Source organism: Polypterus senegalus, chromosome 10 (genome assembly GCF_016835505.1).
Source record: "Polypterus senegalus isolate Bchr_013 chromosome 10, ASM1683550v1, whole genome shotgun sequence".
In the NCBI taxonomy this organism is placed as follows: Eukaryota; Metazoa; Chordata; class Cladistia; order Polypteriformes; family Polypteridae; genus Polypterus; species Polypterus senegalus.
The window spans coordinates 62,413,101-62,427,556 of NC_053163.1; the positions used below are offsets into that span (position 1 = coordinate 62,413,101).

At 34.2% G+C, this 14,456-nt stretch overlaps 1 protein-coding gene across 4 annotated transcripts; it reads left to right on the forward strand.

The window, feature by feature from the left end:
- Positions 1 to 4,301: 4,301 nt before the first annotated feature.
- On the forward strand, positions 4,302 to 9,988 carry LOC120537146 (rho-related GTP-binding protein RhoG-like). 4 transcript variants are annotated; one of them, XM_039765847.1, is made up of 2 exons: positions 4,302 to 4,473; positions 7,663 to 9,988. In XM_039765847.1, exon 2 carries the CDS (start codon positions 7,688 to 7,690, stop codon positions 8,261 to 8,263), a length of 576 nt encoding a protein of 191 aa, XP_039621781.1. In that variant the 5' UTR covers positions 4,302 to 4,473; positions 7,663 to 7,687; the 3' UTR covers positions 8,264 to 9,988. The 4 variants fall into 4 exon arrangements, with proteins under 4 accessions (XP_039621781.1, XP_039621780.1, XP_039621784.1 ...); XM_039765846.1 differs by having other exon boundaries at positions 4,307 to 4,481; XM_039765850.1 differs by lacking the exon at positions 4,302 to 4,473 and adding an exon at positions 4,529 to 4,648.
- The last annotated feature ends 4,468 nt before the right edge of the window (positions 9,989 to 14,456 follow it).

Consider the following 14,456-nt stretch of genomic DNA (forward strand, 5'->3'; position numbering starts at 1 on the left):
AAATAAATGATAAAAGCTAATCCTGCAGAACATCAGCATGCTCTTTTTAGTGAAATAAATTTGTTTAAAGAAATAGGTTTACCTGAAATCTGCAGAATACTTTCTCAGGTAAAATACTCCACTTGTGTCCTTGACACTTTCCCAACAGACTTTTTGAAAGAAGTCTCCGATGTGCTAATTGATGGTATACTTGATAGTTAACTCTTCAATAGATAAGGGGGTCTTCCCAGATTCTCTTAAGACTGTGGTAGTTAAACCTCTGCTCAAGGAAAATAATCTAGCCTCTTCTGTCTTTAACAACTTTAGATATATTTCTAAACATCCTTTTTAAAGTAAAATTCTAGAAAAAGCAGATTTTCTGCCGTTAAATGATTGCTTGAACAAATATTCTATTCCTGATCAGGTTAATGGGGACACAGGCCACATATCTGTTCTTGATCTCTTATACTTTAGCATTTGACACCATAGACTAAAGTATTTTCATACATTGTCTTAGACAATGGTTGGGTCTTTCTGTTAGTTTCTTAAATTTGCTTTAGTCTTATTTGACAGGTAGAACATTTTTTGTTATTTGTGGTGATTGTAGTTTACAGGTCCATTAAACTGTATATGGTGTACCACAAGGATTCACTCTGGACCCAGTGTTATTTTCCATCTACATGCTCCCATTACGCCAGATTATATCAAAGCATAAGATGAACTACCACAGTTAAGCAGATAACACACTTACTTATCTATAGCACCTGATGACCCTAATTGGGGCTCTGATCTAATGTCTTACTTATATTTCTGATTGGATTACTAGTAATTTTCCTAAGTTAAATAAAGAAAAAATAGAAATCTTAGTGTTTGGCAAAAAAGGAAATAATGAAGCATTAAAAGTCCAGGCAACAGTAAATAAAGTTAGATTATATCATGAACTCTGACCTAAATTTTAAATCACACATTAACCATATTACTTAGACTGCATTTTTCCAGTTAAGAAACTAGTGGATTCTGCCCCCTGCTCGCATCGCTCGCCAACTCCCAGGCAGACACTATGTGCTATCCACTTCGCGGCTCTGTCGCTGACATATGGGGAAGTGGATATACAATTTAAACAGTTTGTTATTTTCATGGGAATTGTCACATATTGACACACATGCGAATAGAGGATGATGTGTGGACCAAGTAAAGGTAATTCCACGCCAGGCCAGGGAAGGGCGGGGTGCATTAAACCTTCTCCTGCTATTTCTACAGACCAGCCGCAGGAAAACCTATCTGAATCAAGAACGTCCCTTCCGGTTCTGGCATCTAGAAGAACGTCCCTTCCAGCTCCGGTGCCTAGAAGAACGTCACTTCCGGTTCTGGTGCCTCGAAGAACGTCACTTCCGGTTTTGGCACCCAGAAGATTGTCACTTCCGGTCCCGGCTCCCAGGCTGATGTCAGGGAAACATCACTTCCAGTCAACCTACATCACTTCCAGTTAACATACATCACTTCCTGTCTAGCCATTTAAAACCACCACCTTTTTCAACCTTCAGCAGTTCTGTCTTGGACTCTCCACAATCAACTACTCTGTTGAATGAAAAACCAAACTTTTGCAGCTAGGAATATTATACGGGTGGCTGCCCCAAACCTTTTTACATGTGTCGAGTCTCTTCCTTTTTACAATATGCATAATATACCTAATTTTTTTACAATACAGTGAGTAATTAACCATAGTAAAAAACAGTAAAACGTAATAAATTGAAAGAAAAGTACAGTATGTTTCATGTTGCGTTAGAGGTATTTGTTGCGTCATACATTTTCGTTCTGTTTGGCTTTGAAATTAACATGCAAATACTTTTTAAACTTACAAATTTACTGTAAAACATCAGTAAAACCAATATTTGGATTTAACTCTTCGTCAATATAGAACTGAATTTTGATTCTGTGTTTGGAGTTACATTGTGACAATGCAATGTATAACTGCCCATGAGTGACTATCGTTTCTTTCTCTCTAATAAATAAACCAACTTTTTTGAATGTTTGTCCCTGTAATTTGTTAATTGTCATAGCAAAAGCTATTCTATTGGGAAACTGTAAATGTTTTAATACGAATGACATATCAAGATCTCCTTTGGTGTCTAATGTTATCCATGTAAGATTTACTACATTAACTTTCTTGTTGCCTGTTAAAATTTTACATGTCAGAGTTATTCAACCAATTTTGAATATAACTAATCTTATCCTATTGAATAGCCAATGACTCATACATAAATTATGCTAAAACATTACGATAAATCCTTCTTTCAACAGTAATTCGGCCGGTGGAAGACCGGGTGGTGTTAACGGTTGTAAATATTGTACAGGATATTGTAATTTGATGTTTTCAAATTCCACACAGTCACCACCAACTGTTTCAGTATAGTCTATTGATACGATTGATACACATTTAACCAAATCGTCATGTAACCGATCAACAATTTCTGCGTTAATTCATTTGACTTCATCATTTCTCAGTGCTAGGATTGCCCGTGCACTCATTTCTTCTGTTGATAACCCTTTGGGATGAAATTCTTCAATACGATTTAGACATAATAAGTCTTCTTTTATTGGGAACTTAAAGTGAGGAAAACGTTAAAATTTATAAGAGCTGAGACTACAGGAACTGTCTGACAAAAACATTCACACGAATGACAGGTGAGGGGACAGTGGGCGTGGGGCATTAATCGTAAATGGTTAAGAGGAGGTGGGACTTGAAAAGAATCTCTTGGTAATAGTCTCGTCTCACAGGACTTGAAAAAATCTCTTGGGAATAGTCTCGTAAAAAATCTCTAGGCAATAGTCTTGTCTCGTCTCAAGATTTTCTTTTATAATAGACATTGCAAAAGTTAGACCTCTTACAACACTGCAAGATGCTCAAAAATCAATTCACACTTTTGTTTTTATTCTATTAGATTACTGTGATGCACTTCTAACTGGACTACCTAAGAAAGACATCATATTGTTGCAGTTAATTCAGAATGCAGCAGCAAGAATCTTAACATGAAAAAGAAAGTCTTAGCATAATTACACTGGTTACCTTTGGAACTGACTTTAAAAACTACTAATAGTAAATAAAACTTTAAATAAACTTGATTCTTCTTATATTTTGGCGTGTCTGTCCCCCTACATTCCAAGTCATAACCTTAGATCCATTAATGGTGGTCTGCTTATTATTTCAAGAGTTAAGCATAAAAGACGTGGTGAGGTGGCTTTTTGCTGTTATGCACCAAAAACCTGTAATACTTTACTAATATACACCAGGCTAACACCGTGGATCATTTTAAAAAAAGCTCCTAAAACCCACATTTTAAATTTACTTTTTTCATAGCTACATTTTAGTTTACTCCAAAGAAACTATACATGTATAAAATGATATACTTAATGAATATACAATCAGATAAATAGATAGAATCATTATTAATCTCTACTTTTTTTTGCTTTCTTTTCTGTTTTTTCTGTGGTGGCATTTTGCAGATTTTTTTTTTCTTCTCCTTATTTGGAGTTTTTTTTTGTGTGTGTCTGTCCCCCCAGCCCTCTGACTTTATCTTTGGACTCATCTTTAGAGACTTAAAAATGATACTGTTAGATTAGATTATATTAGATTAAATTATACTTCATTTGTCCACAAGGGAAAAATAAATTTTATACTATTTTATATATACTACTGTATATATAAGGACTCTACTTTTCTACTGCTTATATATGTATTTTATTTTAGTCTGTACTGATTTTTTTTATTATTTTGTCATTATTATTCTTTCCTAATTTTAACTTGTTTTTCTTTGCTTTCAACTGTTTCTTTGACATTTTGTAAATCACTTTGCGCTACACCCTATGTATGAAAATTTGTTTTATAAATAAATGTTGTTGTAGTTAAATATAAAATAAATATTTCATTGCTGGTTACAGTTATATTGATGTAATATTCTATGCTTTATTATTATTATCATTATTATTACAGGAGTAAGCTTATACCAGAATTGGTTTGTTTGTTAATTAAAACTGTATATGAATGAAGTCAAAGATGTATTTGTGTTTTTGACTGGATCTTATCAATCTATCTGTATATCTATCTATCTGGCTTGCTAAGCTTGCCTTTTCTAAAAACTAAATTAATAGTCACTTACCATTGTACAATATAACTATGAGTAAATATTTCTCGTAAGTTGTTTCGATATGATTTTATTGATATATAACGACTACTTGCTTTTTCTCAAATAGACCACACTATCCACTTCCACAAAATACTCGTCAGAGAGTATCCCTTACACGATAAAAAGTTAAACAAGCAATTGCACATGTGCGTACTCCATTTCCTGGCATGCACTGCGGCATTTCCCATGTGCATCATCAATAGACTTCATGTCCCATAATACCACTACGGAGCATGCGCTCTACCTATTTGGGACAGCTCCCCGGATGGAACCTGACTAAGGTTGAAAGCGCGAGTCTGGCAGTGAGGTGGTGAGAAGGTTAATACCTAATTTGTTATTTAAATATAGTGAAGTTATTGTCTTTTTCTGTTAAAAAATGTAGGCAGAGTATAGCTTTGTAAAAAATGTTCTTGTGAATGAAGAGTAGAGACGTCAGATGGAAAGTTATTGCTTATTAAACTTGAGGAAAACAGAAGGATTAAGAAGTAATTACTGCTTAGCAGGGTAACATTGTGTTTAAAAAAGCAACGTAACTGCGTCTTGTTGCAGACGATAATCTTATGTAGTTTTTAAGTGTTGTTGTAATGTGATCGCTTGAATCTTGAAAATTGAGATGAAAGAATTTACCGAAAAAGACTTAACGTGACAGTAACTAATCGGAAGGTTGGTTACAAGCTCTCTGTGGTTAATACTGAATTTATTTGCTAATCTTCGTTTACTTTGCCCTCGGTATTTATTTTATCTGAGTTGTCAGTTTTCGAAACGCGGAGTGGAAACAGCTTCATTGCTGTATTCGCCTGGAGGCCGGAAAATAAGTTATGGAAAATGTGTGAGCTTAACCGGTTAAAATGTGGGCGGGTGAGACAAAATTAAAATAATAAAATACGCAGTAAGTCCTTTGGAGAACTGTATGATAAACTTGGGATTCTTCACGTTTCAAAGGGTCTTTAGTGGTGTAGGGTGGGGAATCTTTAGGAAGTGTTGGTACTGGCAGCGTAATCTAGAGAGGTGTGTTTGAAAATGAGTTTCCTACTAGTTAGGTTTGACCGTTGCCAAATGATAGTGGTTTAAATGGGTGTCCATAATTGAAAATAAGATGTCGTGTCTCTAACGGCTTCCTTTCAGATCGGGACCTCTTCTAAATTTGAAATGTCGCTGATGACAGTTAATTATTCTTGTCCTGAGCAAGATTTGATCCACTTTTAGCAACGGTTATTGAACTCGCAATTGGACGGCCATGTGGTGCAGTGGTTAGCGTTGCTCTGTTTAAATCCTGCCCCGCACACAGTCAATGTGAGTTTATCTCTGTTTACCCTGCTTTCTTCAACAAAAATTGTCACCTGTACTAGAGGAATGGGGTTTTCATAATGAGTGTGCTCAACAATCTGCTGAAGCCTAGTGAAACGATGGTGACGGTCTTTCACCAGATAATGTAGTGGTAGGCAATTTTGAAAGTTAGACAAGAGGTTATTATAGCATTTGAAGCTTTTTTTGTCACAGTTTCTTGTTTTTACAAATGTAGTACGATTGTACAGTGGTGATGCTACCTTATAGTAACTAAGGTTATTTAGATGAATTTACAGGTTGCTGTAGTGTTTTTTTTCAGTGCTCTGGTTTCTTTCAGCACCTTAAATATGTGTAGATTTGTTTAATTGACATTTCTAAATTAATCTAGTGATTGAGTGCAGTTGGCCCCCTCAATGGACTGACACTCTGTCCAGATTTGCTTCTTACCTAGTGTCCTCTTTAGTACTGATATAAGTGGGTACAGTGTATGAATGAATATTTCTGTTATGATTCAATTTGTGTTTAAAATAATTCATTTTGCATTGTGACATATAGTTAAATGAGACAGCCATGTATACTTTTTACATTTATTCATCTATCCATCTTTTAAATTCTCAAATTTAAGTTTATGGTTGTTTAGGTGGTTGGAAGGGATTATTTTAGCACATAGAAATACTTACATTTTGAAAAATAACACATCATTCAGCCCCATAGTCATTCATTCTCTATTTACCTTACTTTTACTGAATGTTATTAAGTCGAAATTTCATAGTCCCCCAAAGTACCGCTGTCTACTAAATCTCCTGGCAACTTATTCAATGTTTCTATGATTCTGTCTGTGAAGAAAAAGTTCTCACCTTTGTGTGAAGTTTTTTTTCTTTAACTACCCTCCATCCGTGCCCCCATGTTGTAACTGAAGAACTTTCCTTAAACTAACCCAGTTGTGCAGACAATGAGATTAGGTTAGTGAGAATTTGTCATCCTCAAAGATGTCAATTAATGGAGCACTTACAAACTCAATTCAGAATTGATTTTCTGTATATTATGATTATTTCCAGAATTAAACAAATCAGTCATTTGCATTTAGCTGCATTCAGGAATATGGTTGCCTCAAAGTAAAGTTAAATCAGTGGAATAGTACTTGTTACATTTTAAATCATGCAATTCAAGTAGTCAAAGGAAAATGAAAAAGTGCATTCATTAAGTAAATGAGAAAGTACTTCTTCATAGAAATGGTCATGGCATTTTGAAAAAAATTGCAAAGTCATGAACATAACTTAAAAATGTAGAGATATGGGAACAGGATAGCTATTAATCAAATAGACTTAATGGTTTGAATGTCTTCTTGTTCATGAAATTTCATATGCGCTTATGTGCATAATTTATGGGGCTCGGGAAAATAAAGAAAAGAAAAACACATTATTTAATCAGTTTCATCTGTAAAGGAATTAAGCCTTTGAGTAAATCGTATAAACTTCAGATTGACTTGTAGAAGCCAGAATCTTTGTCTTTGTTTACACTTTTGCTATTGCAGTAATTCATGTAGTAAATCTACTTAAAACTGTTTAGTTTAAAATTTGCTATGCATAATTTGTGGTGATGACAGTAACCTCTGGCCATGTGTGAAATAAATTGTGATTGACAAATGAAATTGTACATACAGCAACATTGTTTGGTAGAAATAACCAACTAAACCCAGTTAAGTGTTGAAGTTGTGGGAAAATGGTTTGGTGATAGTCCCCCAAAGATATAAACTTAGAATGGTATACATTCATTTTGTTTAACAGGTTTTTAAGTTGGAGTTTATTCTTACACACGTCACCAGTTGTTTACAGATCATTTTCTGCCGGCCATAAAGATATGAAGCTGGAATACTTCCCAAATGTGAAATGAAGTCTAGATGGTTTTATATGTACACATCATTAAGTTATTTTCTTTGTATTTCTCTACTTATGACACTGAATTGATCAGATTGTTACTAATACTTCTAACAGTAGCATTATTTTTTTTAACTTTCTCATTTAATTCCTCCTGTCACTTTTTTAGTTTTTATATCCTTGGTTGTTAGTTTTTTTTTTTTTTTTAAACTTGTTAAAAGCAGCATTAATATATCTAACATGCTTTAATTGATTGTATAGTGTGAAAGATTGGTGTGATTTGCACATTATGTCTCCCTTTAACATTTTCAATCTCTGTTTCTCTTGCTTAACAGACGAATGTGAGGGCGTGGATGAAGGATGCAGACGATTAAATGTGTGGTTGTTGGGGATGGTGCAGTGGGGAAGACTTGCCTGCTAATTTCCTATACAACAAATGCCTTCCCAGAGGAATATATACCCACTGTTTTTGATAATTATAGTGCGCAGATGACAGTAGATGGACGCACAGTCAGCCTCAACTTGTGGGACACAGCAGGTCAGGAAGAGTATGACCGCTTGCGCACACTCTCCTATCCGCAGACCAATGTTTTCATCATCTGCTTCTCCATTGGAAGTCCATCTTCACAAGCCAATGTTCGACATAAGTGGCATCCAGAGGTGTCGCACCACTGTCCAAATGTTCCAATTCTCCTTGTGGGAACCAAACGGGATCTGCGGAACGATTCTGAAACCATCAAGAAATTGAAGGAGCAGAGTCTTGCACCCACTACAAATCAGCAAGGGTCTTCCCTGGCAAAACAGATTGGTGCAGTGAAATACTTGGAATGCTCAGCTTTACTGCAAGAAGGTGTGCGAGAGGTGTTTGCAGAAGCCGTACGTGCTGTACTTTATCCTGTAACTAAGAAGAATCAAAAGAAATGCGTATTGTTGTAGTTAGGTAGACTTAATGGGCTCTGGATCAGCTGTGCTATGTCCATGCTGGTGATCATTGTCATTTCTTTCTCTTGAGTTCAATCATTATCTTTTATTTAATTTACATCAGGTTCAGAAGAGTCCACTTGCTTTTTCTGTTTTCTATTAGTAATAAAAAAGAAGCACTCAATTTGCTGTCTTTCTCTGGAATATTTAATGTTTTTGTTCCCATTTTTGAAACCATCTTCAGTTTTCTGGACTTTGCCATCGCTGAGCTATGCATTTTGTCCAAGTCAAAAGAAATGACTACCCTTTGGGAATTCATGTTATTTTGCCAAAAAGACAGAAACCCTGCACCTTTTGCTGGAATTTACCAAATCTCTGCAAAGAAAAAAATGACTGACATCAGTTTTTGTAATATTTAGGAAAAGTTTGTGTTGACTGTAACAAAAGAAAGGCATATATGGATCAGTGCAAAAATATTTGCTTGATAATATTACTTAAATTGTTAGAATGTTTATTAAGCTTGAAATAATAGTCCCAGGCATCTAAATATTACAATTACATGCTTACATAAAAGTATGGACTACAGTATTGGAAATGGCATCCTTTTCAGTGCCTTATAATTCATCTTAACAATATAAATCATGATTATAAGACTTAACATTTTAGTTTTATCTTTTTTTAGTCAACTTGATATTCTAAAAGTACTATTGCTAAGTACTGAATATTTGATACCAGTAAGAGTATGGCAACAGTTGACTGCTTTGCTGACCAGTAACAAGCCAGTATCTACTGTTGTATATCTGTTTTTGCCAACATTCCTTCAAACCTCCATGTCGGACAAGGATTTTTTGACATTAGACAGCCATTCTTTCTTTTATTGTGCATCTTATACTTGCTCAACCACTTACCACCTCCAAACCTCTTCCTCCAGCCTGCACATTGGCTTTGGGATATTTCCTATACCTACCCCAACCCTTACTATAGCAGTGAAATATTCATTTGGTATTCTCTTTTAAATTGAAATTAATCTGGAAGTATATTGAATTATAAACTGAAGTATCAGTTTGGTATTTTATTAAAATGTGCACAACTTTTATCTGACCTGATTTTTTTTTTTTTTATTGCATTTTTCAGTGATGAATTAATCTTTTTTCAAACCTCAGGGCTGAACTGTCAAGGTGTAACATATTCATTAATTTGACTTACTGGATTACTGACTAAGGACTGAGAAATGCTTTACTCTCACAAGTATCAGCTTTGTTTTCAGGTTTGTTTTTTTTTTTTTTTGTGTATGCCATTGCTAAAAATGTCCACATTGTCGTGAGTGGTGGCATTATCATTTATTTTTATTATAATGCTAGATATTTGGTGAATAAACATTTTTACAATGTTTATTCACTAATATTCAGTTTTTGTTATGTACCAAGATCACTCAGTCACTGGAGCAGGACAAAAGAAACAAGTTATGGACCCGAGTGCTGGGCTTTGGCTCCTGAGTTCTCAGCATTAACATTCACGTGCATGCATCAGATGCAGTGTAGAATATATAGATTTTGCCCATTAAAGGAAGTTTTTGTTTAACCAATAGATACCTGAAAATTAGCTGGATTACACAGTGCCTTTTCTTAATATGTCTTACCTTATATACATAATAGTCCGAGTTGATCATATTGTTTTCATGCAGACTTGAAGTAATCCACTTTCTGTTATGTTCATAAATTAGGAAAATGTTCTGTTGGTGCAGGAAAGGAATTTGCAACTGTGGTCTTGCAAGAGTGGAATGGATTGCGGTTAAACAAGTAATTTATAGATTTTGAGTTAATGTAGTGGTCCAGAAAATAGGCGGACAATGTTACAACAAATAGTTCAGTCTATCTGTTGAATCACATGCAAAATAACACATTTTTTAATAAATACTAAATTAGGCTGTTACTTGTTCTGCAGATTGTATGAGTTTTTTTCGCCCCCATGAGTAATTTTACAAAGTTTGAGTCTACTTTGCTGCGGTGGGTTGGCACCCTGCCCGGGATTGGTTCCTGCCTTGTGCCCTGTGTTCGCTGGGATTGGCTCCAGCAGACCCCCGTGACCCTGTGTTCGGATTCAGCGAGTTGGAAAATGGATGGATGGATGGATGGAGTCTACTTTGCATGACCATGAAAATTGTAATGCTGGATTTCTTACTCTGTAGGTGCCTGAATTACTGAGCCTTAAAGTTATTTATGGAATTGATTAAACTGGTAATTCTCAATTTTTATTTAAATTTTAGAGTACAATACATATTGAGTTTAGATTAGACATGGCTGCACTGTACTATGTTCTTCTGTTTTTATTTGGGCAAAATATTGATGTTTGACTGGTTTAAATAATTTCTGATTATAAATATTAATGTAAGAGAAGTTTAATTATACATTTGACTTGTCCTTTAACCTGTTTTTTATTTTAATTAGCCACTTGACAGTTTTTTGAAATTTTACTTTGCATTGAACCCACCCATTTTCAATAGTTGTTACAGTTGCACTTTTAGTTTTTACCAGGCATTTTATACATTATTTATATAACCAAGTTTATTTTTGAGGTAAAAAATTAAATAACTGCTTATCCAAAGAAGCAGATTTTTTTTTTTCTTTTTTGTATCATTATAGTTAGAATTAATTGAAGGTCATTATTTTTCAATCTTTCTCCAGAGAACACTGAATACTTAAATTGTATAATTTGTGCAGTGGAACACTGAGACGGTGCTGATTATAAATGACATTGTTCAAACAAAGGAATGTATACTTTTTGTACTAAAATATTGTGTAAACATTTAACGGTGTTACTTCCTCATGCAAGATGTTCCAAACCTTGGTATGGTTTTTCACGTTTAAAGTAATAAAAGAAAGAAAGCAGGTCTGTTTACACAAAAGTCTTGCTGGGGTTAATCATGTAAGCACAAATAACAATATTTTGAAATTTACGTATGACTTTATTTTGATCCATCTGAACACATTTAATTCAGTATGATTTGTGTTAAAATGATTTAGAAGTCCAGGGTTACTTCTCATGCTCTTTTGTAGCCAAAGAAAAAACATCTTTATGAATATCCTTTACTTCTTGTTAAAGTAATAGTTTTTTTGTTTTCTCTGGGTCGGGTCAATAATTATTGCTTCATACATTTATGTACCTCACATTTTTTTTCTTCTTCAAAGGATCATGTGTCAAGTTTAGCAACAGAATAGGCTGAATGTCCTTGATTGTAACAGAGTGCTTTTTGGTAATCTGCACAAGATGAAAACAACTATTGTGGGAAGTGTATTGGATAAAAGGCACCTTCCCAGGCCTAGCTGTGTTTGTAAATTGAGAGTACTGATCAGAAATGCCACAGGCCATTTGTAAAGCAAGCCATTATAACTGATATGTAACTGACTAACATTAAGTGTTTGTTTTTTTTTTCCTATTTCTGTTGTGGTGTATTGCAGAAATGTTTCATTGCTTTGCCAGAATAAGTATGTTACAATATGTGTCAGGAGGTTACAAAGAATAGGCTTGATTTTAAGATCTTCCAAGCAGCTTTACTATTAGCATAATTGAGAGTGTCTGCATAAGAATTGTGGAGACATTAGCTGTTTACATGGGATATACTATGGATAAAAGTGTTTATAAATTTGAGAATCCCAACATTTTTTTTTTTTTGGGTGTAGCTTTATAAAGGGAAGGTGGGTACATAGAGCAGGGAGAGGTACTTCAAAACCTGCACTACTGTATAGTTTGGATTCTTATATATTCAACTGCAATACTGACTGAGTGAAAGAGCACATTTGTATAATTTAAAAAAAAAAAAAGTGGATGAGAACTGATACATTACTGTAGAGTGCTATCAAATCGAATTCGAGGCAAACCACAGCAAGTGCCTCAGATCTGTGTGGTATGATATCTGGTACTAAATTTATACACTGGCAATTTGACATGTAGTATTTTTAACAAATTATTTGTATAAGAGAACTAACCATTATTTTTAAATTATAAATAAATCTGTAAATCTGTAGCAAATTACTGGTTGGTGTTATTTCATTTAATATGTTAACGTCACACAGACGTGCTCAAAGTATACTTCTTAGTTGAGATTAATAAATTTAGTTCTTAAAATTATTATAAAAAATATCACTTTGATCCATTTTTTTTAAATAAGTCTAAATTTTATTCTCCAAAAAATGTAGCAGATGAGACACAAGTTTAAAAATTATGCCTCTTATTCAGGGGTCCTTGAGCTATGGCCAGTCTTTGAGTTCTTTCATAGTGCTATGGAAAAAGAAAGGCAATTGGTAAAATTTGTGGTTTGTGAGAAATTTGAAAATGGCAACAGATATGAGAACTGAAAATTTTTGGAATTTCATGATCTACACTGCCACAATTTGTAAAGAAAGCACAAATGCAATTAGAATTAATGTGACCTTAATAGCCTGTCTGTATGCCATGTACCGACTCATCCCTGTCATCTGTTTGTGTGCTAGTTACTCCAGTTGAGCAGCTTCAAAAGTGAAAAGTGTCCTATTCAAAATCTGGAGGTCTTCACTGAATTTTTTTTCCCATGGTAGACAGTAGTTAATTGCTAATTTCACTTTTTTTCAGTTTTTCTGCATATATTACATGTGTAACAAGCTCAAAATATATGTGTAAAATTAATACCCATATCAAAAACTACCAAGTTTAACATAGTGAATATCTCATAGAAATTTATAGCTGCATCTTAATGGTTCATACTTTTTATGAACTGTGTCTAAAGGTGTATTTCATCTATAAATGATCTTTTTTTTTTGTCTTTTGGTAGCAAAGTGTGGTATGTTGTGATGGCCATAAATAGTCTCATGTTTTCAAAGAGAAAACTGATTACAAAGTTTGATACTTTGGCATCAGTTGGGGCTAATCATGAACAAAGGCAAATAATATTAAATAATCAATGAAAAAGATCTCCGGGTACTTGTGTTGGCACAGTGCACATGCATTTTTGGCCTAATATTGTTAAATACATACTTGTGGCATATCTGGGTGGTGCATGAGCTTACAGTCCATTCAAACCAGATCACACTTTTAAACTGAAAATCCACTTCTCCCTGCATGGTTTGTTCAAGACTCCTGTCTTCAACACAAATGCCTGAACCTGTTTGAATGCACTTCTTGTTCATTTACTACTCTGACTTTCCAATATTTTAGAAAAGAGTACATTATGGGATAGGTTATCAGTCAAGGTGGCCCTACAGATTAACTGATTTTTAAAAAGCACAGTTACTTTTAAAGCTCATAATAGGCAGAGGGTTCACATGAGATGCAGAATTAAAAAAAAATAAATAAAAATTCAATTTGTACAAGTATAGAAATAACCCTATTTGTTTAATTTTTTTTTTAAATAACCAGATTCGTATTGACTAGATAAATGGAATAGTATCATTTTGTAACAATCTCTGTGAAGTACAGTTTTATCCACCATGGACCACAGGTTCATCCAGCCTGGGATCCAGTTGGGATTTCCAACAATGTGGCATGGAGCAGGTCAACTGTATCAGTTACCCCTTCAAAAAATGCTAAGAACTCAGCCATTGGTGGTGATGCATTTCTCTGAGGTTCCATTCCATCCCCAGGATGACTTTATCAAAATAATAGTGATGTCAAATTCTAACACACTAACAAGGGGCAGAATGATGGTAACGGAGGGAATCTTTTCTGTTGCTGAGTTAATAAACATTAGCAAAATACCCGCGCTTCGCAGCGGAGCAGTAGTGTGTTAAAGAAGGTATGAAAAAGAAAAGGAAACATTTTAACGTGATTGTCAATGTATACATATAAACATATCTACATATACACATATATATATATATATATATATACATATATCTACATATATATATATATATATATATACATACATATATACACACGTACATATACATACATAGACACACACATATACATACTGTATATACATACATACAGATAAATATAAACTGCTCAAAAAAATTAAAGGAACACTTTGAAAACACATCAGATCTCAATGGGAAAAAGAAATCCTCCTGGATATCTATACTGATATAGACTGGGTAATGTGTTGGGAACGAAAGGATGCCACATCGTTTGATGGAAATGAAAATGATCAACCTACAGAGCCCTGAATTCAAAGACGCCCAAAAATCAGAGTGAAAAAATTATGTGGCAGGCTAGTCCATTTTGCCAAAAT